Here is a 27,219-nt window from a genome sequence, read left to right as displayed (position 1 = left end):
AATTAGCAACATAAAACTTAAAGGGGTCATATCATGCTTTTTTAAAGATCATTATTTTGTGTATTTGGTGTAACAGAATATGTTGACATGCTTTAATGTAAAAAAAAATTCAAAATTATTCAAATACTGTACATTACTGTAGGTCCTTTATGCCCCGCCTCTCTCAAATGCGTAATTTTCTACAAAGTCCCTCCTTCTGACAAGCGCAGTCTGCTCTGATTGGCAAACTGACCCAGTGCATTGTGATTGGCTGAACACCGCAAGAACTCCTCGGAAATGTAATGTCCCTTTCCATAATCACAAGCTTCATCTTTCAAAATAAATGTAAAGACAGCTAATAATGTCCTTAGTTTTTCTATCAGTTAAAGCCCAAAGAGGAACAGAGTGGTGTGACAGACACAGTGATGAAGCTCGTATGTGTTTGCAGTACACAAGACATGGACGGTTAAGACTGCTGACTCCACTGTGTGACACTGGCTCTCTCTCTCACACACACACACACACACACAAACACACAAATACACAAAACGTGCAAAAATCTGCATTTGAACAATCAGTAGCAAGTACTTCAAATAATAACAAAACATACTTACAGTACCTTATTCAGAAGCACCAGATTGTCGTTGCAAATTCAGAATGACCTCCTCTCCTAGGTTCACGAAACGGTCATCTATAAAATGCGTTGCTGTTCTGTTGTAAGTAATCTTAAAGATTCCTAAATTCATCTACTTTCGGAAGACCAAATAAGGTGCTTTTGCTTTCGCCTAGATAAACACAACATCTCCCTGACATGACTGCTTCAACACTAACTGCGGTTACTGAAACCACACATTCTTTCTTTGCGTGAACATTTGGGCATTACTCAAATATTTCCACAAAGTGATGTAGAGATGTGGGGGCGTGTTTGAATGAGCTGTTTTAGGGGTGCATGGCAGAGTCTTAACTTTGATAAATAATATCTCTTTGGATTGGATTTGAGACTTTAGTCTTTGCAACTTTACAGATCTTCTTCATGCACCAAGAGCTTGTAACACTCCAAAGAGAAAGAAAAAACTGAAATCACATCATATGACCCCTTTAATCAGTCAGATTAGTATTTACTTTTGAACGGTAGTGTATATAAGAGTAGCATTTCACAATAATTTTCTTCCCCCATGATCCACAGAGAAGCTGACGTTCAGAGATGTGAGGTCTCCTCAGGAGTTTCGACAGGGTGATGTGGCTGAAGTGGTCTGTGATGTCACCAGCTCCCCCGTACCTGTGGTCTCTTGGTTTTACAGCAATGTGGAAATCATTGAAGACACTGAGAGTAAGTAATCTGCCATACTGACTATCACCTATATTGTAAAGCACACCTTTGCAGCTAAATATAAGATACGTATTGTCACTTTAATTGTTGAAAATTATTGTAGAATTCAAGCTGCTCTGGAGATGATTTGGAAAAAAAAAAAAGAGTAAACAATTGTCAAAAAGAAACCAACAAAAGAAATAAATAAATGCTTAAAGTATTATTATTATAAAGGTTTTAAGACCTTGTTTCACTGCAAGACTTAAAAATATTATACCTTTCACAACTTATTTGTGACAAGTGTTAACATGTGAGTTTGTAAAAATGAAAAATAATACTGTTTTTTGTAGATGTGATATCAGCCAGCAATAAATATAGCTCCTCATAGTCATTATCACGCCATCAAATATTTTGTTTTCCAGAGTTTCAGCTCCTACAAAACAACAATTTGCAAGTCCAGAGAGTAACTAAAGCAGATGAAGGAGTGTATCGCTGCGAGGCCAGAGTCGAGGCCAGGGGAGAGATCGACTTCCGGGACATCATCCTGGTGGTTAACGGTGAGTTTGGGAAGCTGTTATGTCCACTGAGATGGATCCAGTAGTCTTTCTTAGGATCTGTCAGTTTAATAAATACATTATCACATTCGTAAGTAAAAATTTTTGGTGAACTGTTCCTTTAAACATAAAGTCATCCCACCCTTATCTTTCAGAAGAAAGCCATGTATATTCCATTTTCTCAATGACATTAGTCCTGTGCTGTCTAATGGGAAGGAAACGGCACAGTGACATCACCCCTTCTGCATGTCCTTGTCTAATGTTTGCATGTCCATTGTCAATGATAGCAAACATGAACGGGTGTCTGTTTAGTTTACTTCTGATACTTTCCTTGCTGATCCAATCATGGTCCTCAATGAGGCATGACCGATAATCCAGCCGACATGACAGCAATACATATCATAGGCCGACATAAAATAAATGCCACTCTGCGGTGCTGTTCAGAAGCCCATGGTCAGATAAGTGTTAGATAGAGGATACAAAATTAATATGTCTTTGTCCTCTAGGAGATGTTTTGATCTTTTCATAGTTAGTCGCTTTTGCTGGATGTGTGTTGTCGGTTGAAAAGTCTGGACATTTTAAAATGACTTTGAAATACCCGGGCCATACATACTAAACAGTTTCTCTGTAATGTCTGTAATGTTGTAGCTTTGATGCTAAGTAAGGCTGCTAAGAGCTTAGCCTATCTCTTGCCCCCTGTGTAATATGTATGTATATGAATATAGATATGAATAGAAATTAAATGAAAGTGACTGTTCAAGCAACGGAGATGATTTCTTATGCAGACGTTTTCTTGTAATTAGTTTGCATGAATGAGCAGCACTGTAATTTATTGCATACCTCATATGAGTTCTCAGATGTTGTCACAGATATTTCTTCAAAAAATGTCAAATTCATTTGAATAGCATAAAAGAAGAAAAGAAGTCGAGTAAAAACAGTGATGTTGAAATATTATTGCAATTTAAAACAACTTTTCTTTGTTAATGTATTTTAAAATCTTATTTATTTCTGTGATGGCAAAGCTGAATATTCAGCAGGCATTACTTCAGACTTCAGTGTCACATGATCCTTCAGAAATCGTTCTGATATGCTGATTTGCTACTTATAATCAATGTAATGCAGCTTAATATTTTTGTGAAAACCTTGAACAAACAGAAGATTGCATTTATTTTAAATAGATGCCATATAGATCCCACATTTTTAATATTATAAATATATTTACTGTCACTTTGAAGCAATGTATTGTAGCTGCCTCGGATTAACAATGAAAATATTATTAAGATATCAGTGGTTTTTACTCCAGTTTCTGACTTGTTGGTCTTCATACAGTAATTCAAAATAACTGCTTTATTGTCATTTTTATTTTTAGCTGAATTATTAGCCTTTAAAAGTGTGTATTTCAGGGATCTCAAACCCTGCTCCTGGTGAGCTACCATTCTGCAGACTTCAGTTCCCACCCTGCTCCAACACACCTGAACTACAGTAGCTAATCAAGGTGTTCAGGGCTACTTGATAACTAGACAGGTATGTTGGAGCAGGGTTGGAACTGAACTCTGCAGGATGGTAGCTCGTGTACAGGTGCTTCTCAATAAATTAGAATGTCAAGGAAAAGTTACATTTTTTCAGTAATTCAACTCAAATTGTGAAACTTGTGAATTCAGTGCACACAGACTGAAGTAGTCTAAGTCTTTGGTACTTTTAATTGTGATGATTTTGGCTCACATTGAACAAAAACCCACCAATTCACTACCTCAGCAAATTAGAATACTTCATAAAACCAATAAAAAACATTTAGTGAATGGTTGGCCTTCTGGGAAGGATGTTCATTTACTGTACATGTACTGGATACTTGGTAGGGGCTCCATTTGCTTTAATTACTGCCTCAATTCAGCATGGCATGGATGTGTTCAGTTTGTGGCACTGCTGATGTGGTATGGAAGCCCAGGTTTCTTTGACAGTGGCCTTCAGCTCATCTGCATTGTTTGGTCTCTTGTTTCTCTTCTTGCTCTTGACAATAGCCCATAGATTCTCTCTGGAGTTCAGGTCTGGTGAGGTTGCTGGCCAGTCAAGCACACCAACACCATTGTCATTTATCCAGCTTTTGGTGCTTTTGGCAGTGTGGGTAGGTGCCAAATCCTGCTGGAAAATTAAATCAGCATCTTCAAAAAGCTGGTCAGTAGAAGGAAGCAAGAAGTGCTCCAAGATTTCTTGGTAAACAGGTGCAGTGACTTTGATTTTCAAAAAACACAAATGGGCCCTATTTTAACAATCAGATGAGTCAGTTAATATATATGTCTGTGTATTGGCACGATTGTTCAATTAATTCGCCAATTTCATTCATCATTATAAGTAGTAATAGGCTGAATTGCTAATTCTAATACATGTATTGACTATCCATCATTACATTACCAAAGACTTAGACTACTTCAGTCTGTGTGCATTGAATTTATTTAATACATGCGTTTCACAATTTGTGTTGAATTATAAATGAATAAATAAATGAAATTTTCCTCGACATTCTAATTCATTGAGAAGCACCTGTAGTTGTTTAAGCAAAAGGTCAGTTCAGTCTATGTTAGATGGTTTGATGGCCTGATTTGATGTCTTAATGCCCAATTGTGTAGAGCTGTTTCAGTTGGGCATGCGTATCTGGGAATAGGTTAAATTAGATTACTGCCTTTAGAAAATAGGCATCGATTGGCAAGAAAGTCAATGATAATCTTGTTGGAATCATTTTGGTGCATGACAGCCCTGTGCTGTATGTGTGTGTGTGTGTGTGTGTTTCCTCCATGAATCTTTCCACGATTCCATCGTGTGTGTGCACCGCAAGGGATATTTACTGAGAAATGAAACATCTGTAATTATTTACCTAACCTGATGTTGTTCCAAACCCATGACTGACTTTTTACTGCGAAAGAGAAGAGTAATCCTGAAGAGAGTGGGCTGGATGTGAAGGGTCCAAGGTGATTTTCTTAGCCCTTTTCTTTACTCTGGATATGTAAACATCTTGGAGACTTGGTAGAGGGACACCAATAATCATCTCAGCAGTCCTGACTGTCCACTGTAGTCTCTTGATGTCTGATTTTGTAGATGAACCAAACCAGACAGTTATGGATGAAAACAGCACAGGCTCAATGATAGCAGAGTAGAACTGTTTCAGCAGCTCCTGTGTCAGGTTGAATTTCCTCAGCTGGCGAAGGAAGTACAACCTCTGCTGGGCCTTTTTAGCTATGCGAGTGTCCCACTTCAGGTCCTGAGAGATGGTGGTGCCCAACCTGAATGGTGATGGCTGATGGTCAGTGGGGGGAGTGCTGGGGGGGTTTCTCCACGATCATCGCCACAGTTTTGAGCGTGTTGAGTTCCAGGTTGTTGTGACTGCACCAGACAACCAGCTCTTTAACCTCCTGTCTGTAAGCAGATTGTCTCTATCCTCGATGAAGCCGATGACTAGTGTCATCCGCAAACTTTAGGAGCTAGACAGAGGGTTCTTATGAAGTGCAGTTAATTGTGTAGAGAGAGAAGAGCAGTGGGGAGAGAACACAACCCAGGGATGCCAGTGCTGATAGTGAATTGATACTGCTGGATGTGAGTTTGCCCAACTTCACTAGCTGCTGCCTGTCTGTCAGGAAACTGGTGATCCACGAACAGATGGAGGTGGGCACAAAGAACTGTGTGAGTTTGTTTGAGAGGAGGTCATGTATGATGGTATTGAAGGCCAAACTGAAGTCCACAAATAGGATACTTGCGTGATTCCCAAGTCTGTCGAGGTGTTGTAGGATGCAGTGCCAAGTTGACTTTATTGTCCACAGACCTATTTGCTCTGTAGGCAAACTGAAGAGGATCCAGCAAGGGTTTAGTGTTGTCCTTCAGGTAGGCCAGGACCAGTCTCTCAAGTGACTTCATGACCACAGATGGAGAGCGACAGATCTGTAGTTGTCAAGTCCAGTTATTTTGGGCTTTTTGGGGACCGGAATTATGGTGGAGCATTTGAAGCAGCTGGGAACTTCACACAGCTCCAGAGATCTGTTGAAGAAAGCCGAAGTGCTTTACAGATTAGAAAAAGAAGTTCGAAATAATAATAGATACTGTACAACAAGACTATCAAATTTAAAATACAACAGTAATAAATCAAAAACTGAACCAATGATCATGGGGTATTGGAAGAAACAGAGAATAGATATGTCTTTACAGCAGACTTAAAAGTAGAAATCGAGGGAGCTAATCTAAGGTGAAGAGGAAGACTGTTCCAGAGTTTTGGACCTGCAGTTGCAAAAGCGTGATCACATCGGTTTTTTTTAAGTCTAGATCTAGGCACAATGAGCAGACAGAGATCACTGGACCTCAACGTTCTAGAAGGGGTTTACAAACAGAGCAGGTTTTTCAGGTACTGCAGGGGCCAAATTATTGAGGGCTTTATAAACAAATAAAAAAAATGAAATTCAATTCTCTATTTGATAGGTAACCAGTGCAGTGCAGATAAAAATTGGAGTTACCTGCTCACACTTGTGAGACCCAGAGAGTAGTCTAGCAGCTGTGTTTGCATTAGCTGTAGACGGGAGAGGGAAGACTGAGAAACGCCTCACATTCAAGCTGTCATAACAACTCGTTTAGATTATTGTAATTAGTGAATTACAATAATCTAAACGAGTTGTTATGAAATTGTGAATCACCGTTTGGAAATTACTCTATGATAAGAAGATTGATAAATCAGTCAGTGAGTTGAACTCGAGAACCAGATAAGTGTGAATTGTTTTTTGTTGTTGTTGTTTTTTTTTGTATCAATTAAAAAGATCTCATTCAAATGAATGATTCATCCATGACTCGTTCTTGATTCTTTGGCACATACATAAATTAATGAGAGAATGGCAATGTTAAGTTTTTACATTCTCATACAAATCTATGATTTGACTTATATAGGAATAAAGTTGCCAAATCGTATGGGTCAAAAATTTTCCTGGCGCACACTCCATTAAATTGTGTTATGTCTTTAAACCAGTCACAACTCAGAATGATGCCTTTTTTCCAGACAGGATGGCTGCATCTATTTCCTAAATCCAAACAAATATAAAAAATAAAATAAAAATGCAAAAGGAAGCAAAAATGCTGTATTTAAAAATCGGTGTAGGAAGTTTGCAAAAGAACATGCTGCATGCTATTATTGAAACAATGTGAACGCCGTTCCCTCTCAGGTGAATTACCTCATTCTGAAGGGCATGGCAGAGTAATTTCTGAATGAGTCGAAATTGGGTTATGTTCAATCTGAAATCACTTTATCGCCTTCCAGTTCTCTGCAGAGACAGGAATATAACAATTCACACTCAAATCATCGCACATTCCCATAATAGACTGTGCCAATGAAAATCGCTGTCTGCCTAACCTTGGAGTTCACACATAGAGCTTTAAAGACTCTAACAATATAAGTCGATTTTTTTTTGATGGATATAAACTGTGAAAAAAAATGTGTGAGATTATTAGTGGAAGTTTGTTTGAGGTCATCTAGGTTGACCTATTGTTTGACCCCATAGTTTTCTCCATTGGCCTTTCACTATATAATTAAGTGGACTGCTCAGGACATATTGATTCAGACACAGTGGGTGGCTGATGTATTTATTCATTCTTTTTTTGGCTTGTGAGGGGGCATTTTGAGTGTGTTCACGTTGTTGATGATCTGTATGCACAGGAGATGAAGGTGAGTGAATAAGGAGTTAGTTCTATCAACTGCTCTGTCTTTGTGTTTTGGAATACAAATTAAAACTCACTACATTACAGGATAATACAGCATTTGGTTGTCATGCATTCTAAAACATTTTCAGCATGAGCAGAATTTGTACAATGAAATTTAAATCTTGGATCTCATGAGAACACCATCTGAGCGTTAATTTAGCTCAATGGTTACCACATGCTGTCAACCACCATTTCCCAGGACGTGAGAACATGTTGATGGCGTGTGAAGGAATGTGAATAAGTGTTTGTTGAGACATTTGAAAAATAAGATGAAAACTTTCAAGAGATTTCACACTAAAAATGATTAAAAGTTTTTTGTATTTGTATAATTCAAAGGTCACAGAGACCTTATACAATATTTTCTTTCTCGAACAGTTCCGCCCATCGTCTCTGTGCCACAGCAGTCTTTTAATGCTACTGCAGACTATGGAGAATCTGTGACCTTCACCTGTAGGGCCTACGGCTCACCTGAACCTGATGTTACTTGGCACAGGTATGTCAAACTCACCATTTCTGAAATCTCAGATGTGGATCATGTTCAATTTTATGGAAATACACAGATGTCTAAAGCCACTTTTTGTGTATATTATGCTTTCACGTGCACTTATAATGCTTTTTGTTATTCAGAAAATCATATTATTTAAATCTTATTTATGTTCTATATTTATTATTTAATTTTATATAATGCATTTTATTTTTGAGTAATAATAAAAAAAACAATTAATAAAAAACAATTTTTTTTTTTAATTCCCATCGGAAATCAAGAGTTTTGATGAGTTAAGGTGTTACGTAAAAACTAAGGAGCAGTAATTGGGGAACAGGAAAGAGGGTAGTGCAGCCAAAAAAGATCTGTGATGAAAGGGAATGGTCACGTTTATTCCATCCTTAATGTGTGGGATTTGAGTGACAGCAGCCCAAAGCGTTGATTACAGGCTCTCAATCATTGTAATTACTTCAGCCTCGGATGAGAATGAACAAGATGAAAGCGATCCCTGCCGAGCATTCTCACACACTGACCTTTAATGAAGGAGCCTAACCAAACCACTCACTGATACACTGAAACATGACAAAAGCAGCACCAATTACATTACGTCTGCTGAAACCTGATAGTTTGTGTGCTGCTGCCAAAAAATACTGCCTAACCACGTCTTTTGAACAGTGAGGAATGTTGCAGGCATTCACTTATCAAAAATGTAGAAAAATGTCAAATGTTAAAATGCCCTATTGACATGAAAGGATTTACTATAAACAAAGCTTAAGGCAAATAATTTTACTATTATTATTATTATTCATTTACTCGAGTAATTATTAATTCCCCTTATCAAGTGACCCAATTTTATTTTATTTTAAATGCATTTTTAATTACTACACATATGGAGATTTTGTTACACAACAAAGGTGCTTTAATGGTAAAATGAAAAAGTCACATGTACATTTTTACCCTTTTTAATGTTAAAAGAGGTCAGTTAATTAGTCAACTACCCTTTCACATTGTGTAATTAAATTTTACATTTGTAAAAGATGGATGGATAGATAGAACAGTCGACGGATGGATGGATGGATAGAACAGTTGACAAATGGATGGATGGATGGATGAATGATAGGTAGAACAACAGAATGATTGATGGATGATTGACTGATTGACATTATAATCTGCTCCGTCCTGATTGGCTGCTAGCACCTATACATTTTAGAGTCAATTCCAATAAGGGACAACCAGTAGACTGGAAAGTTACTAAAATCACAGACCTGCTGGATTATCATTGTACCCTTGAGCACTGCACTTGGTTGCAGCAGTGAGACTTGTGTACAATTAGTGCCACTACAGTTAATGTGTTGTCATGTCCTCTGGCTGAGAAACATCTGAGAAACAAACAGCAGCTACTGGAATGGCACATCCGTCTGTTTGTCTCTGTCTTTATAGCCAGAGAGAGCGTGATTTGATTCCTTTCTCCCCATTTCCTGTAGCCACACAGGTCTCTCTGCTTTAAATAGATTTCATTTCCGTTCGTTCCTCTCCTAACTTTATGACAGTCTGAAGCTGCGCTGTAATCTTTTCCAAAAATATTTCATTATTCTGTCCCCATGTCGACAGCATACCTATATGGTATGTTTATTGAATGTAACAGAATATTCTGAAATATTGTATCTCGATCTATGATTAATAACCCATCACCTGGCATTTCTTTGCTTCCTACATTTGCATTATGTTTCATATTTTTTGATTGGCTGGTCAGGGAGATTTTCTTCTTGCAATAATGAATAATACCACAGCACTGAGAAGTTAGGCTTTGTTCAACTGATATGTGTTGCATATGTGTGGTTTGTCAGGAAGGGAGCGCAGCTCCAGGAATCGGAGCGGTATGTAATGAGAGCTCGAGGTACGACGCTCACAGTTCGAAACATTCAGCAGGACGACGGGGGCTCCTACACCTGCAAAGCCTCTAACAAGGCAGGAGAAGTTGAGCACGAACTGTTTCTCAAAGTTTTTGGTGAGGACACATTTTTTGAGTGAAGTAACTCTACTTACTTTACATAGGATGTTACCTGTCAACATAAGCATGCTTGCTGTCTTGTCGAATTATAATTCAAATTTTGAACTGCCCTAACAATTTTATACATTGTTTGAAAATCTCAAGCCACAAACTAATACTGTATGTAATGAAAGGAAAAGGCCAGACATTGCCAGAAATATGTGACATCACACAGAATAAGTGGTTGTGATGGCATGAATAAATCATTCTAATTAAAGCCTTATTGTTGACTGTTACTGCATATTTTGCATTGGTGTTGTTGTGTTTGTTGCTTCCTTTGAGTTTTGTGTCATGTGGTGATAATTGTAGTTGTGGGTCATTGAGTATGTTTACATGCAGCAAAAAGCAAAGTATGAAAAATCAGCTCATTATAAAAACCTCTGGAAAAGTGTGTTTACATTTTGAAATTGTCAGGGAACATACAATTAGAGCTATGTAATAAAATTTGCATGCATAGCGAATCCTGGGCAATGAGCACATTCCTAAAATAAATACAAAATAAATAAGAAATATAGTGGAACATACACTACTATTTAAATGTTTGAGGTCTGTAAGATTTTTTAAAATGTGTTTAAAATAAGTCTCTCACCAAGGCCATATTTATTATGTAAAAACTGTAATATTGTGATTTTTTTTTTTTTTTTTTTAATTTCTTATAATCTTTTTCTATTTATATATATTTAAAATGTAGTTTATTCCTTTGATGGCAAGGCTAAATATGAATCTAGTCTCCAATTTTACATGATCCTTCATAAGTCATTCTAATATGATCATTTGGTGCTCAATAAAGTGTCTTATTATAGTTACGTTTATTTCTTATTTATTTAAAGTTAATTTGTTTCCGGGGCAGTCATGGTTAAAGTGGTTAGAGAGTCAGACTTGTAACCCAATGGACATGGATTCAAGGCTTGGTACCAGAAGCAATTGTTAGGTGGGGGGGGTGAATGACTAGCTCTCTCTTCCACCCTCAATACAACTACTGAGGTAAGACTCTTGAGCAAGACACCGAACCCCCAACATGCCTACTGCTCTGGGTGTGTGTGTGTGTGTGTGCGTGTGTGTGTGTGAGTGTGTTTGTTCATTACTCACTGCTCTATGTGTACACCTGGATGGGTTAAATGCAGAGCACAAATTTCTAATATTGGACAACACACTTGGCTACACGTCATGTCACTTCATTTCACTTGTGCTACTTAATATTTTTGTTAAAAAAATGATATTTTTCCTCAAGATTCATTGATAAATAGAAAGTGTTTGATCAATTGAATGCATGTTTAAAAAAAAGTATTAAAGTATTAAAAACTTATCTTACTGACTTACTAATCTTACTATAAATCTTTAATTTTACTGCCCTCTGAATTTAAATGCTAGTGTAAAATAGATTAAATGTATATTATTAACAGAATTTATATTAAATGTATATCATTAACAGAATTTATATTAAATGTATATTATTAATAGAATTTACATTTAATAAACCAATGTATTTAATATATAAAGATATATTTAAATTTAAGTCGTTCTCTCTCTCTCTCTCTCTCTCTCTCTCTCTATATATATATATATATATATATATATATATATATATATATATATATATATATATATATATATATATATATATATATATATATATATATATGGCACTTTAAACAATACAGATTGTGTCAGAAGATTATAGTGTCAAACAGGAAAATAGTTATAACAAACAATTTTTCCGTTAAAGTCAGTTCATCAATAATTCTGTGATGTCATCATCCATTTAATTTCCCTTCCCATAGTATCTGTGCTGACAATATTGGCAGAAATTAAGCATCCCTAACTAAGCAAGCCAAAGGCGACAGTGACAAGGAACCAAAACTTAATCAGTGACAGAAGTGCAGAAGGAAAACCCTGGGAGAAACCAGGCTCAGTCAGGGATGGTGGGGGGCAGTTCTCCTCTGGCCAGATGAAACCAGCATGGTTTAATTTAGGCTCAACACAGGTCAGATTGTGCAGATGTCTGGTTCCTGTTGTCTTGTCCTAATAGCCGACTAGTTGACAAGGTCTTTGCTGGGGATCTGTCTCTGGGGCTCATCTAGTTGACATGGTCTAGCTGACATTGAGGGCTGAACAGGTCATCTCTAGGTGCTGATCCACTATCTGGTATAGATCTGGACTGGATCTGGGTGGCTATGGTGACCTCATAATAAGAATGAAACAGACTAATATTACCATACTGTAGTTGCCATTCTTCTTACGATGTAACGAGTACATCCGGTGTAATGGGAAGTTTTCCCGGTTCTGGTTGACCTAATTAATGCAGCCTAACAATCTTTTAATGGATTTTAATTATATAAATGTGATAGTGTGTTATATGAATGCCAGGTTAAAGAGGTGGGTCTAGAGCTGAAGATCTTTGCCCGAACCCGACGGGACCCGATGGGACCCGACGGGTTCGGTCGGGTTCGGGTTTAATTTATATAATCTTACGTGAGCTCGGGTCGGGGTCGGGCTTGCGCTCCGGTTTGCGAGGTAAATGAGCGGTCATGTGATGTGTTTCGATTAGCACGAGAAAGATGCGAAAATATATGCTGAGTAGGTGTAACGGAGGCTTGCCTCTGGCAATTAAGTTTTGGTTGCACCAGCAACTAAAGCAAAGTCAGAGGTGTGGAAAAGTTTTGACCATGTTTATAATGAGAATAATGAGCCAGTGGGTTATATTACTAGACGCACCATCAGTGAGCGCAGGAATGCGCTGAAGACATCTACAGTGGATTCATTCATTTTCCTCCACAAAAACATGTAGGTTTAGCCTAATCTCTGTGAGTAAAGGTTTTTCAAATGATAACTAAATGTTCATTGAGTCTTAAATGCATAATGTGGACAGAGTATTTACGCTAATGTTTGCATTATTCTTTTATTAAATGTCAGCTGCTAGTAAGTAAATCCTGCGGAGCCTTTATCTTAATTTCGTTATTGCCAAATACCCATCTTAATTAAAAATTTATCTTAATTTAATTTGTTTAAAAAACTAGTTTTTATTGGTGCGTTGGTCTATTTATTGGCTAAATGAGCTTATGCCTATTTAATTCTTAATTAATGCAGCCTAACAATCTTTTAATGGATTTTAATTATATAAATGTGATAGTGTGTTATATGAATGCCAGGTTAAAGAGGTGGGTCTAGAGCTGAAGATCTTTGCCCGAACCCGACGGGACCCGATGGGACCCGACGGGTTCGGTCGGGTTCGGGTTTAATTTATATAATCTTACGTGAGCTCGGGTCGGGGTCGGGCTTGCGCTCCGGTTTGCGAGGTAAATGAGCGGTCATGTGATGTGTTTCGATTAGCACGAGAAAGATGCAAAAATATATGCTGAGTAGGTGTAACGGAGGCTTGCCTCTGGCAATTAAGTTTTGGTTGCACCAGCAACTAAAGCAAAGTCAGAGGTGTGGAAAAGTTTTGACCATGTTTATAATGAGAATAATGAGCCAGTGGGTTATATTACTAGACGCACCATCAGTGAGCGCAGGAATGCGCTGAAGACATCTACAGTGGATTCATTCATTTTCCTCCACAAAAACATGTAGGTTTAGCCTAATCTCTGTGAGTAAAGGTTTTTCAAATGATAACTAAATGTTCATTGAGTCTTAAATGCATAATGTGGACAGAGTATTTACGCTAATGTTTGCATTATTCTTTTATTAAATGTCAGCTGCTAGTAAGTAAATCCTGCGGAGCCTTTATCTTAATTTCGTTATTGCCAAATACCCATCTTAATTAAAAATTTATCTTAATTTAATTTGTTTAAAAAACTAGTTTTTATTGGTGCGTTGGTCTATTTATTGGCTAAATGAGCTTATGCCTATTTAGAGTGCTGAGATGTTAAGATGTCACAGAGGACTTATTTTATTTCTTTATTTCTTTATTCCAATTTCCAAGTGGTCTAGTCTACGTTAGTTATGAATAAATTATGTTAAAACATGTATAAATTACTCATTCTTGACACAAGGAAAAAGAGCGTGTGTGTGCGCACATTTAAATAATGTCGGGCTGTAAACGGGTTCGAGCTTTTAAAAAGCTGTCAATCAAAATGTACTTGTCGGGTTCGGGCCGAAACCTGTCGGGCTCGGGTCCTGTCGGGCCTAACTTTTAAGGCCCGATTACAGCTCTAGGTGGGTCTTTAATCTAGATTTAAACTGACAGAGTGTGTCTGCCTTCTGAACAACACTAGGTAGATTGTTACAGAGTTTGGGAGCTAAATAGGAAAAGGATCTACAACCTGCAGTTGATTTTGATATTCTAGATATTATCAAATGGCCAGAGTTTTGAGACTGCAGTGGACATGAAGGACTATAATGCAATATGAACTTGCTCAACTATGAGGAGTTCATTCTGGTCTTTATAAGTAATTAGCAAGATTTTAAAATGTTATACAAGTGTTCAATTGGGAGCCAGTGCAGAGTTGACAGAACCGGGCAGAGTGGAATTTTGGTTTTGGTCAGTGTTTTTTTTTTTAAATATTTTCCTACAGATCATTTTGCCGCTGTCAAACTGCTCTGCATGGAGCAGGGAAACTGCACCCCCGTGGGACATTTGGAGGAATTCCTTAGTCTTGCACATCGTACCACCTTCCCAGACAACTGCTTATTCTTGTTTCTGTACCCTGAGCAAAAAAACAGCCACACAACTGCAGTCTAGGGGAGGGCCATCGAGGGAGCTTTATGGACTACGTGGAGTAGGTGCTGGTATCATGCGGTTCGCCCCTGACCGCTGGACCAGCTGACAACAGCACCAGCCCCAATCTGGACCAAGAGCCTAGCCAACCATCACCCCACTGCATGGCGCATCAGCCAGAGCCCACTGAAGATGGCTAAGCCAAAGCCTGCCGTGACCGAGCCATCGCAACGAGCCATCGCAAGAAGAGCGCTAGAGCTGAGGATCACCCCGGAGCCAGAGCCTCACTCATTATCAGACCAGGTGCGAGAGCCGGCAACAACTCACACGATGGTGGATGAAACAGTTAAGAGCGAGGGGAGAGAGGAAAGCCCTGCCCACTGTATCACTGCTGTGGGTGAGCTGAGACAGGACTCTGAGGATTTTATAGACTTTTATTCAGTTATCCCCAGTCTTCCATCATCTTCAGAAATTTCTTCCTGATCTGTTACGGCCAAGGAGGCCATTTATGAACTCCCTGTCTGTCCTGAAACGACCATGGAGGTCTTTTTTAAACTCTTTGTCTACCTGGAACTATCTGTCTGACCTGCCACAACCATGGAGGTCATTCCCCTGTCAGTGGCACTCTCTGTAATGGGTGTCACCATTTAATGTGTATTGTGACATTTTCTGTTAGTTTGGCTAATTTTTATGTATTGTCCGGCCGCATAAAATAGAGAGCTGAGTATTATCAGCATAACAGTGAAAACTAACACCATGTTTCCTGACGATATCTCCCAAGGTTAACAAGCGTGAAAAACAGCAGTCATAGTACTGAGCCTCGTGGTTCTCCATACTGTACTTGTGATTGATATGATACCTCTTCATACTGCTATGAATTGATGACGGTCAGATAAGTAAGATTTGAAGCATGTCAATGCAGTTCCGCTAATGCCAACATAATTTTGTAGTCTACTCAAAAGAATGTTGTGGTCAATAGTGTCAAACGCAGTGCTCCAGTAGCACTAATAGTGAAATACAACCACGATCGGATGTTAAGGGGAGGTCATTTGTAAGTCTGATGAGAGCTAAATCCTGACTAGAAATCCTCAAAAATTACTTTTCTCCCTAAGAAGGAATATAGCTGAGAGGATACTGCTTTGTGTAGTATTTTTTACAGAAAATGGAGATTTGAGATCAGACCGTAATTAACTAATTCTCTAGGATGAAAATATGCTTCTTAATGAGAGACTTAACAGCCAGTTTGAATGATTCGGGGACATATCCTAATGATATTGCCCCCCCCCCCCCTCCCCAGGAAATATATATATAAAACAGAAGATGGGGTTATTGAATATGCAAATACATTCTCTGCCAGCAGGAGGCATTTAAGGAGCAGCAGAAATAGCAGTTTCTCAGTAACAACTGTAATCAAAGCAGCATTCCGCTTATAAATGCAACTTTATCAAGCATTATAGGAAAGATTAAATTAAAATGATGTCGAAACTTTTCTAAAGACAGTCAGTTCCCTTCAAAGATACATTTATATAAACACCCACACTGGTAAAGAAGTTTATTCTTTAGTAAAGAAGTTTATTACTGCTGTGCTGTTGGGAAATGCCTGTACCTGTTGATGCTTTATTTCTCGTTAAATTAAGCACTGTATTGAAAAAATGCCTGGGGTTGTGTTTGTTTTCTTCAAAAAGAGATGAAAAAGTAAGCAGATATATGCCATTTTAGTGCTTTAGAAAAGAGAGAATTGTCTGTTTCTGTTACAACATCAAGTTTTTCTGAGCTACTGGATTTGCTGAGGAATTAAGACAAGTCTGGAAGATTATTAACAAAGCAGTCTTTTTTTATAGAAGTTATGGTTCTATTGTATTTGTGACAAGGAGTTGAGTTTGCAGCTACGGCAACATGGATTATACACAAAACTTGATAATGAACCAAAAGATCATCACTCTGCTCTGCTACACAATTTTGACAATGAGTAGGCCCTGTACATGTATTATATACATGTATTTTATACTTAAAAAGCACTCTGAGAAATACTGTCGGGAGAGTAGTAAATATCCATCACCATATGACAAAAATTATTGATGGCTTTGACCTTTTTGACCTTTCCCTCCCCCCACCGCGTTGCGACCTCCCACGTTGTGTTGACCCTGTGACCTATCCAGATGTAAAACTGGCATGTGTGAAATTCCGACGTCAACCTTTACCTCCGGGGATGACATAGAACTCAAGAAATTTCATAAACAACATTTACCTTTGTTATAGCAGTGTTTTACCCATGTCATTATACAAATTAGTGTTCTGAAAAATCATATAAACAGGAACACATATACATATATACATTTCAAGCTAAAAAGAGGCTTATCTCTATTTAAAAGAATATTAGAATAAATAAAAAATATAATTATATATTTTATTTATTTCCATAATCTTTAATCCCTGGAGTCTGAGTGGGTTTTGGGGAGATGTTTTGGCATGCCCTGACATTTGTGTTTTTTCAGTATCTTAAAACATATTAATGTCTGAATAAACTGTATTAAGCACGAACTGGGCTACATAAATATGTGAACAGCATGAATGGACATGTACTGTATGAAATGTATGAAAGCAATGTTTATGGGTGGTTAGTAAAAAACTAAGATTAAAATGTGTCTAAAATGTGTTTTATAAGTTCAGTAAACATAAGTAAATGTTGAATAATAATAAAAATGTGCCTATGGAAAAGCTTCATAAAACGTGACAATGGCATATCCGCGCATTTCAGGGGATCCCGATAACCCTTGACGTTTGGCCTGTTAAAAAAAAAAAAAAAAAATCCTGATCCTGGTAAAATATACAAAGTTTTTATATTTTTAGTGATGACTAAAACTAGTGTAAATGTTCTGCTTTATTTTATATCATGTGCGATAACATTATTTATTTTCATTTAAAAGAAGAGAATAAGACTCGGGGTGATTGAATGCACATGTGTGCATGAACGAGACAGACAGACAGAAATCGAGAGAGAGAGGGTGTTGGGAAAAAGAGAAACAGAAACTCTCAAAGAAAGAATTCTTCTTTCAACCTAAACCAAGCATAATTTTATTAAACCTCTCACAAACTGTTTAAAATTGTTTATTTATTATTGACCTTAAAACCAATATCTTTCCCACATCACCATAGAGTGAGAGAAAGTGCAAAAATCCCCTGCCTTGGAATGCAACCAGGCACATGGACCCCCAGATGAGACAAACCCCCAGAAGTCGGAACAGACCATAAAATCTACAAAACCATTCTTCAGGAGATTATTCATCTCCTGTCACTGCTCGGACATGGACAAACATCTGAACAAACATCATATGTCATCCCTGGAGGTCAAAGGTTGACATAGGAATTTTACATATGCCGGTTTTCACATCTGGTTAGGTCATGGGGTCAACATAACATGGATGGTCGCAACACGGGTGAGCTACGTGGGGGGAGGGGAAAGGTCACAAAGGTCAAAGCCATCAATCATTATTGTCATTATGGTGACGAATATTTACTACTGGGGAGCGTTAAAGGAGGACTCAAAAGTATTATTACTATAAATTGTAGCAACACCTCTTGCTTTACCTTCGAACTCATTTTTAAATAAAATGTTTATACACATCTTATATTAATATATTTTGATCTTATCGCTTTCATGCCATGATTATCCATTTATGTGTATGAAACTATTAAGTTTATGAACCCTGGTTTAGGTTATGGTTGAATTATAAACTGCAGTAAATAAACCCTTTCGATCTTCCTTATGGATAGTGCAACAACAAGAACCCTTATGTTTTAAAAGGTGATTGACAGCTACATCCCTGAGCTTCCCTCTCTCCAGTCTGACCATGAGACATGCTTTTCTTCCATAAACAGATGAGAATGGGTGACACATTCTTTATGGCAAGGAATTTAGATTTCCATGAAGCTGCCAAAATTTTCACCGATCATTCAGATAGCACTTTGTCTGCTCATGTAAATGTATGGAGATTTATTCTGTAGTCATCAGAATCCTTTCCATGTGCAAGCAAATGGTATTCTTCAAAGCAGCTCATTTAAATGAGCCTCCGTTATTGGATGGGAGTTTTGTTTTGCAAAGCGTGGTGGGAATCCGAGTTGTAACTTTCCTTTATGACCCCTGACAGCCAACAGAGACCGGGCTGATGGGAGTTCCACTCAGCTGTTTCCTGCATGCTCATAAAACTTGTTTTTGGCTTTAATGAATGGCATCCCAAGTTATTAGAGCTGGGTTATCTCATCACACTTTTTCTCAGCACTGTTTTGCCATTTACTGATATATTTGTGGGTTTTTCCCAGTGGTATTCTTCTTAAATAATCTTCTTAAATAATGATTATTATAATGAAACTCTTTGACATTCTATAAATCATGGGATGCATTTGCTGTCTGTTTACAAATATGTTGAGGAAGTTGTTAAAAAGTGGATTTTAGGCATCTGTTTGCATGGATGAATGAATCATGTAGTTCCTGAAGAACATCTAAATGCAAATCAGTCTTTATCATTAGGATTATGCTAATTTCCTAGATAGTTGATTCGATCCCTAATGTCAGCATAGCAAGAGAAAGTGATTATGCTCATAAGATTTTTTCTTACTGTTATACTGATCTGTTCTTTATTTATTCGCTATTATTGTGCACCCTGTGGGAAAGCATGTTTTAAATGTATATTTATCAGGTTAAGCGCTGCAATGGTGTCACCTCGATGCTTGAAGGCTGCCGCTGTTATACATCAGTTACTCTACTAATGAGCGTTACTACATAATACAAGCCTTATCACAGATTTATGATGAGAATCTTAAGTATTCCTATGCCACACAACCCCTGCAGTGTAGTAATGTTTATTTACCAGTGGGAGCCTGTTAGATTCAGATAGCAATAGATGTGTTGCATTTGTCAATGTGCTGTTTTTTTCCTAAACTCCAGACAGCAAAATCCTGACCTTTCTGCAATCTTCTGTTGTATTCTCTTCCAGCTGGGTGCCCAAGATTTTTGATTGTCAGACCAGAATGATGTTGTTAATGCATAGTTCAGTCTAATATTTACTGATTTGTTACCCATGTGCAATATGTACACTGAAAGAGAACTCTTTATTGAGTAGTAGATTATGTCAGAGTGTCATCACTATAGATGATGTGAAAATCATTGAGGTACTATTCTACGTCTTTATTCTTAAAATGAAAAGGTTTACATACTTTGCAGCTACTGTATTTCTACTGTGTATGTGTCAAGGCTTTCCATGATGAATATCATGAGACTATTGTCATCAAAGCTTGGTTGTTTTTTCCAGTTCTGTATGTTTCTCTTTTGTCTTTGTCACAATCCTTTGTCCTCTCTTGCAGTCCAGCCCCACATTACTAAGCTAAGGAACGTGACGGCTGTGGAGGGTAGTGCTGCTATGATCTCCTGCAAGGCTGAGGGTGAGCCTTTGCCTGAAATCTCCTGGAGGAGAGCAAGTGATGGGCACAGCTTTTCAGATGGAGATAAGGTACAATATTATTCTTGGAGTAAAAATTGTTTTTTGTAAAAAAAGAAAAAAATCTGTTCAAAAATGTTGCACTATAAGATACTTGAAAGTTTTTAAAATAAATCTATTATGCTCACAAAGGCTGCTTTTATTTGATAATGCTGTGAAATATTATTAATATTTGAAATAACTACATGTTAATATGCTGTGGGTATTTACAAGACCCCCCCCCCCCCACATGTTTACAATTGTACAGACACATGTTTAATTCTTGGGTAAAATCAAAGTCAAAGTCAGTGGGAAGAAAGTTGACTATGAGCCAAAGCACACAGCAAAACTGAGCACACAGTGATTGACAGAGAAAAAGGTGAATGTCCTTGCATGGCCTAGTCAGAGCCCAGACTTAAACCCCATGAATATCCGTGGAATGACTTGAAGGATGCAGTCCTCAAACGGTCACCATAAAATCTAACTGAACTTGAGCAGTTCTGTAAAGAAGAGTGGACAAATATTGCAAAGTCTAAATGTGCAAAGTTAGTACAGACAGATCCCAACAGACTAAAGGCTGTAATTAAAACAAAAGGGTGGTTCAACAAAATACTGACACAAGGGGGTGATCCTTTTTCCAACTCATTGTTTATTTTTTGTTTTGTTGGTGTTATATCTTTCACTTTGATGTTATAAGTTGCACTATGTAAATACAGCTGGATAAAATAAAAAATTGTGTCCGTCTTCATTTCAGGCTACAAAGCAAAAAAAGGTGATGCTTTTTTATACATAATATATTTTAATGTGATGTAAAAGCTGAATTTTCAGCAGCTGTTACTCCAGATCCTTCAGAAAACATTCTAATATTTCTTAATGTCATCAGTGATGAAAACCGTGACGCATCTTTTTCAAAATTATTTAAATAGAAAGTTCAAAAGAACAGCTTTTTAATATACTGACACTAAACTTTTTAATGGTTGTCTTTGTGTATATATATTATATTTTTTTTTAGTGTTACATAAACCATTTCCAAGACCAAAAAGTGAGACCCCAAATTCAACAATTTTCACTCAGAAATTGCTAGCAAATTTTGGAGATAATAAAAAAGAAATCTACAAGTAACGCTCTGAATTAAACATGAAATTTTGATGTGGAAAGACTGTAATAGTATTTATCATGCAAAATGTACTCCAGTAATCTTTGGTAGATATACAACTTTGTTGTTTGTCAATGTTTTGTTTTTGTAGGTTATTTTAACCACCATTTCCTCTCAGTCACTAAACAGTGTAGCATTTTACCAGCACATTAACTGCCAGATATGTGTGACGTTCGGCCTTTGCTCACGCCCACAATCATAGCCATGGACATTAGAGGATATAATAGAGTAGCACACAGAGACACAGCCCTGAGGCACGCTCAGTCTATGTACTAGTTGATGGCTGAAGAAGGCTTTATATGCTCCAGTAATGCTTTACATTTCCTACCAGAATGCTCTATGCCTGTGCTGAATGTGAATGCGAACAGCAGAATGGCAAATGCGATTGCAGTGGCCAGGCGGGAAAGATGATGGGAACAGAAACTGTCAAAGATCATTAGAATTCAGTGAAAGGTGGGTTGTTGGCATCAACAATAGAGGCAAACGGAGCCTGACTCCAGGGAGGATCTGTGAAAAGACTCCCCATCACAGTTAATCTAGCGAGAGCTGCTCAGATAGCGATTAGAATAGCCTGCATGGCTGGGAAATGAAAGAGGATTCATACAAAGGTGTAGAAGAGCAGCGACGTTTGCCACCACTCAATATGAACAAAATGAGTTTGATTTAAGATGCTCTTTCGGAGGTGTGGGGATGTGGAGGTAAGGTAGGGGATTTAGTCTTCTACAATTACACAGGGACTGGGACCGAACCTGTGCTCTGAATTCAAAAGTTGCACACAATTGATCTGGGAGCCTCTTCTCTCCGCTGAACGGTTAAAGTAATAGTTCAAAATGGACACCAATCACTGGAACAAATTGTTGTGTGGAGAGAGATTTTACTTTTTTTTACACTTTAGCATGTCAATGGGGGGCCAATTAACAGCCTAGTATATGACATGACTCACTTTGGAGCTGTCTACATGCAGAAAAAAAAATAATTAAACACTTTGTACATACAATTTTTTTTAAAAAAAAGTTTAAAAAGTTTAACATGGTTTTTATATGGTTTCTTGGTTGTTCTTGGTCCATGGTAATTTATGGTCTGGTCTCGTCTGTTATGGTGTGAACTGGTTTACTTTTTTTCCATCAATTTGAAATGACATACAACAGAACCCTCTCTCAGACACAAAATACAATGTTATCATATATAAAATGTTATATCCATAATGTCCTTTGACACAAGTTAACAGAGAATAACCATCTCCGAACAAGCAGATCGCTGACTGTAAGATTATGCATGAGCATCGTCCTCCTCTTGATCTTCTGTTAAGTCTGTGCCTTCTGCAAAAACCATGAAAGGTCTCCAAATACTTTCAAACAAGTTATTTTTTCTTTTTAGCAAGTATGTGATGCGTTCCAATGGAAGAGTTGCCAACATCTGCTTAACCCACTGTCCAATACTTGGTCGTCATATGTTTTTCCAGTGCAGTGCAATCAACGTTTTAGCTTGTAATAAACATATATCAATGAACAGCTTCTCGCTTTTTGTATATCCTCTGTGCTTGGGATATAAGCCTAAAATTATAAAAGAAGGTTCCAGAGTAAGGTCTTTAGAAATAATATCCTTCACAGTTGGAACAATGTACTAGGGCTGTCAAAATTGCTCAAAATTGACGTTCGAATATTCCCTCTAAAAAATACACGAATATTCGAACTATTCGAACATCTGGTTGGGCATGTTGTCAATGACGCGCATTACGTCAATAACAAGCAAAAATAATACAAAGAGACATAACTACTTGTATAGATAGTCTATTTAAGTTTAAACATATATGACAACGTATTACCTACACAAAAACAAGGAAATCAACTAATGTCCAAGACTGCAGACCTCACGCTCTCTCACCCTCACGCTCTCTGTGCATAACGGTTTAAATGAACAAACACATTTTGAGTGCTGATCAAGAGTTTTGTGCAAGCAATTTAAGGTCGCGACTGTTGTCCCAAATATAGCAGGCTTCATTCAGTGATTGAAACAAATATTATAAATATTAATTGAAGTTTTACAGCATATAGAACTGACATTGAATGCTCCGAGCAAGCTGTGCTGTGGTAAACATGGAACTTTTCCTTGACATGAAACGATAAATAATCAAACCTCGCTTCCATTGCTTGACAGAACTCCCCGAAGCGTGCCCCATCCGCGATACTGATCGGTCTCATGTCCTTACAAATGAACGAAATTATTTGATCCGTTATGGCCTCTTGTCGTGTTGCAGACAAAGAGCTTGCGGCGGGCGATGCAAAGTAACGTTAAGTGTCAAGACGTGACTGTTTAGCTGGAGTTCCACACATTATGCCATGCTCATTTGGGTGCACATTTTTGAGATGTGACATCATGTTGCTAGTGGTCGAATGGTATGCTAACTGCTAACTGTATCTTAAATAGCTTGCATACAACTTAATCTCGCGGGTCAACAATTTTACCTCATTTTCTCTGCTGCGGTCGAGTTGGGCTCTGCACTTGCTGGCATCTTCCATGAAGACGCGTCAACTTTCAGCAGTGACGCTGTGCCAGACAGTGCGACTCCTGTGAGGCTGTGACCTGTCCCTGAACCCTCAGGCGCGTTAGCGTGCCCACTCGCAAAGCAGACAACTACGCCTCTACTACCGCAGGCCTTTTTTTCCACATTTTTTTTTATTCGAATATTAATTTTCACCTTCGAAATTCGTTTTTTTAAAACTATTCGAATACATATTCGAATTTAGAATATTCGTTGACAGCCCTACAATGTACCCTTTTCTTCTCCACACTTTGTACATATGTCTGGGATATATTTGGATTGTATTGGTTTAATTTAACAGGAGTGACATGAACACACATAAGCCACTTCTATTGTAATAATCTCAACCTAGAGTTTATAGTTTGCTTATGTGCATTACTAGTGATACATTAATTTGCAGATCTTTTTTTCCAGGCTTCTAATTTTAAGGTTGAATTATCTGGGGAGTGTGATAACAGCAGTTTATAAAGTTGTGAGATTGCTCCCCTTTTAGAGCTATTTTCAATTATCATTTCTTCTAACTTAGATTTGGGTGGTTTCCATTAATTGCTTTGTTTTGTTCCTATATAACTTCTAAGTTGGAGATACTTGAAAAAATATTTCCTTTGAATGTTGAATTTGTGTCTAAGTTTGTCAAATGACATCATGTTGTCTGAGTCTGTTGGATATAGATCTTGAATTTTATCCAATCCATTTAAAGCCCATTGCTTAAACACTGCATCGGCTCTCCCTGGGGAGAAGTTCTGATTTTCCCAAATTGGGATTAGCCATGATAAAATAAATGGTTCTTTAATATATCTTTTAACATTATACCACACCTTAACCATGTTTTTAACTATTTGATTTTTAGTTTTCTTCATCAAATTAGCTTCTATATCAGAAAAAAGGTACAAAGGTAACGGAAGGCTCAAAATGTTACTTTCCATTTCTGTCCATTTGGGGGCGTCATTTTTGCTAAAATAATACCCTATAGATCTAAGCTGAGCTGCCCAGTAGTACCATACTAAGTTTGGGCACATCAAGCCTCGTTCATGGTAGGGCAAATGGAGTAACGACAGTCTTATTCTAGCACGTTTGTTTGACCATATAAAATCAAGAAGCAGTTTCTTAAATGTTTTAAACCAGTCAGCAGGGGGTGGCAAGGGAATATTCTGAAAAACATACAACAGTTTTGGAAGTATATTAATTTTGTAAATATTAATTCGACCAATAAGAGACATGGGAAGAAGAATCCATCTGTTGACACTATCTCTAATTTCATTAGTTATTGATTCATAATTATGCTGAACAATTAAATCTAAATTTGGAAGGATATGTATTCCTAAATATGTAAATTTAGAAACTGATTTAAATTGTAAGACAACTAAGGGTGGATTTTCTCTCTCTCCTTTATCTCACAACAAGATAGATGATTTTGATCTGTTAATTACATATCCTGAACTCCTCAATTAGTTTTAACAAAGCAGGAATAGATGAATTTAGTTGTGAAAGGAATACAATTATATCATCTGCATTAGGGTTGTGCCGATAGACGATAGTATCGTGTATCCACGATCGTCAGAGATATCGACATAAGCAGAATTCTCTGTCGATAATCAAGACTGAATGTCACTTCACTTTTTTTTTTTCTTTTTTTTTTTTTTTTTTAAGACGATATTAGGCTCATTTTCCTATTAATGTATTAGATTATAATAATAATAATAACTATTATTTTTATTTTTATTAGGCTGCTTATTATAATTCGGCTTTTAAACTGCCAAGCTATTTCACTTAATTTCACTGCCCGCATTTCACACACACACACACACCTCGCACGCGCAGGAGGATTACAGCATGTAGTCGGTGAAGTTGTAATGCTTTGACTCGGATAATTCGTTAAATCCATGAAATGAAAGAGATAGAAAATGACGAGTTGGTGTCCCACACATTTAATGGCTGGTATACGGCAACGCGCTCTTCTCATACATGAGAGATTAACTCTTTCTTGGTGTCACAAATAAAGTAAAGACAAAATAATTAACAAGGCGGCAGAGCGAATTTATCATCCATGGTGCATGGTTCTCATGTAGTCCTTTTCTTAAAGACTGATCACTTAACTTATAAAACACACTATGTGGTGATGACGTAGAAGGACTACGTGAGAACCACTATGGATTATAAGTTCAATCTGCAGCCTTGTTATTATTTTCATCCACACCGCACTATAATGTGATGCATGCAAAATACATAGTTTTGGCCGTTACAAAGTCTCCATCCACAAACAGACGTACATCGTCTGCAGATATAAGGTATTTCATTGCACTTTAACAAGTAATCTAAACGGCCTATATACTGTATGTGCAATATATTAAACGAGCCCTCACTAACTGAGTTTAATGCCACAGTTATGTTAGAATGCATCTCATTCTTGTTTCTGTGACGGTGCGTCAGACTCGTCATAAGGCGCGCGGTCCGGAGCGCTGTATGAGTGATGCATCAGTTCAATTCAACTTTACTCCAGATATATCAACTTACCTGTTTTAAATACTTTATATTTAAATGTTCGTTTATGCCAAATATTAGTGTTTAACTGTTGGACTTTAAATGAAATCTGCTATTGATTTTCACCGTTGACTATTTTTGCAGAACATTTAGACCAGGGGTTCTCAACCTTTTGCAACTCATGGCCCACCAATGACTGTTTAAAAACATGCCGAGGACCACCTTTGCAAATATGATGATGAACACAGAATAACAGAAAATTTAAAAAGTACAATGATGTACTCTGCTGTTATTTATGCCACTGTAGCATCCTAGGTCAAGTCAACTATATAGACTTTGAAAACTGTCCTTGTATAAAAAAAGCGTTGACAGGTTTACTCAGTAATCATTTATTCCTGTAACAATGACAGGGCAAGTCAGACCAATGACTGGGTCAGACACACAAGGGGAACACTCTTTTAACAAATTCATTAACAATACTTCCCCACATCCAGGCTAACATGCCTGTAACATCAGGTCATACACACAAGAGGGGAACATTCTCTAAATCATTAGCAGAAATGTTCAACAAAGTTCATTCACTGCAATTTACATACTGTAAGTGTAATTTATCAAATACAATTGGCAATATGAATGTTTAAAACAATCTTGCATACTAAATAAACTTGAAGCATTACGTAAATGTTACATGTATTATATGTGTGTGTGTGTGTGTGTGTGTGTGTGTGTGTGTGTGTGTGTGTGTGTGTGTGTGTGTGTGTGTGTGTGTGTGTGTGTGTCTGTCTGTGTGTGTATATATACTGTTTTTT

The 27,219-nt window shown here is 37.4% G+C and overlaps 1 protein-coding gene across 3 annotated transcripts in view; it reads left to right on the top strand.

The window, feature by feature from the left end:
• The window catches only part of LOC132153072 (neural cell adhesion molecule 2-like), a 231,897-nt gene that overhangs the window by 159,485 nt on the left and 45,193 nt on the right, over positions 1-27,219 (top strand). For all 3 annotated transcript variants that reach the window (XM_059562248.1, XM_059562247.1, XM_059562249.1), the window contains exons 4-8: positions 1,166-1,309; positions 1,711-1,845; positions 7,942-8,059; positions 9,898-10,058; positions 20,119-20,264. In XM_059562248.1, the coding sequence (XP_059418231.1) occupies positions 1,166-1,309; positions 1,711-1,845; positions 7,942-8,059; positions 9,898-10,058; positions 20,119-20,264 (704 nt within the window). The remainder of the gene's footprint in view (positions 1-1,165; positions 1,310-1,710; positions 1,846-7,941; positions 8,060-9,897; positions 10,059-20,118; positions 20,265-27,219) is intronic.

This window comes from Carassius carassius, chromosome 11, assembly GCF_963082965.1.
Source record: "Carassius carassius chromosome 11, fCarCar2.1, whole genome shotgun sequence".
NCBI lineage: Eukaryota > Metazoa > Chordata > Actinopteri > Cypriniformes > Cyprinidae > Carassius > Carassius carassius.
The sequence above is the reverse complement of the archived record's forward strand: the minus strand, read 5'-3'. Positions and strand labels throughout refer to the sequence as shown.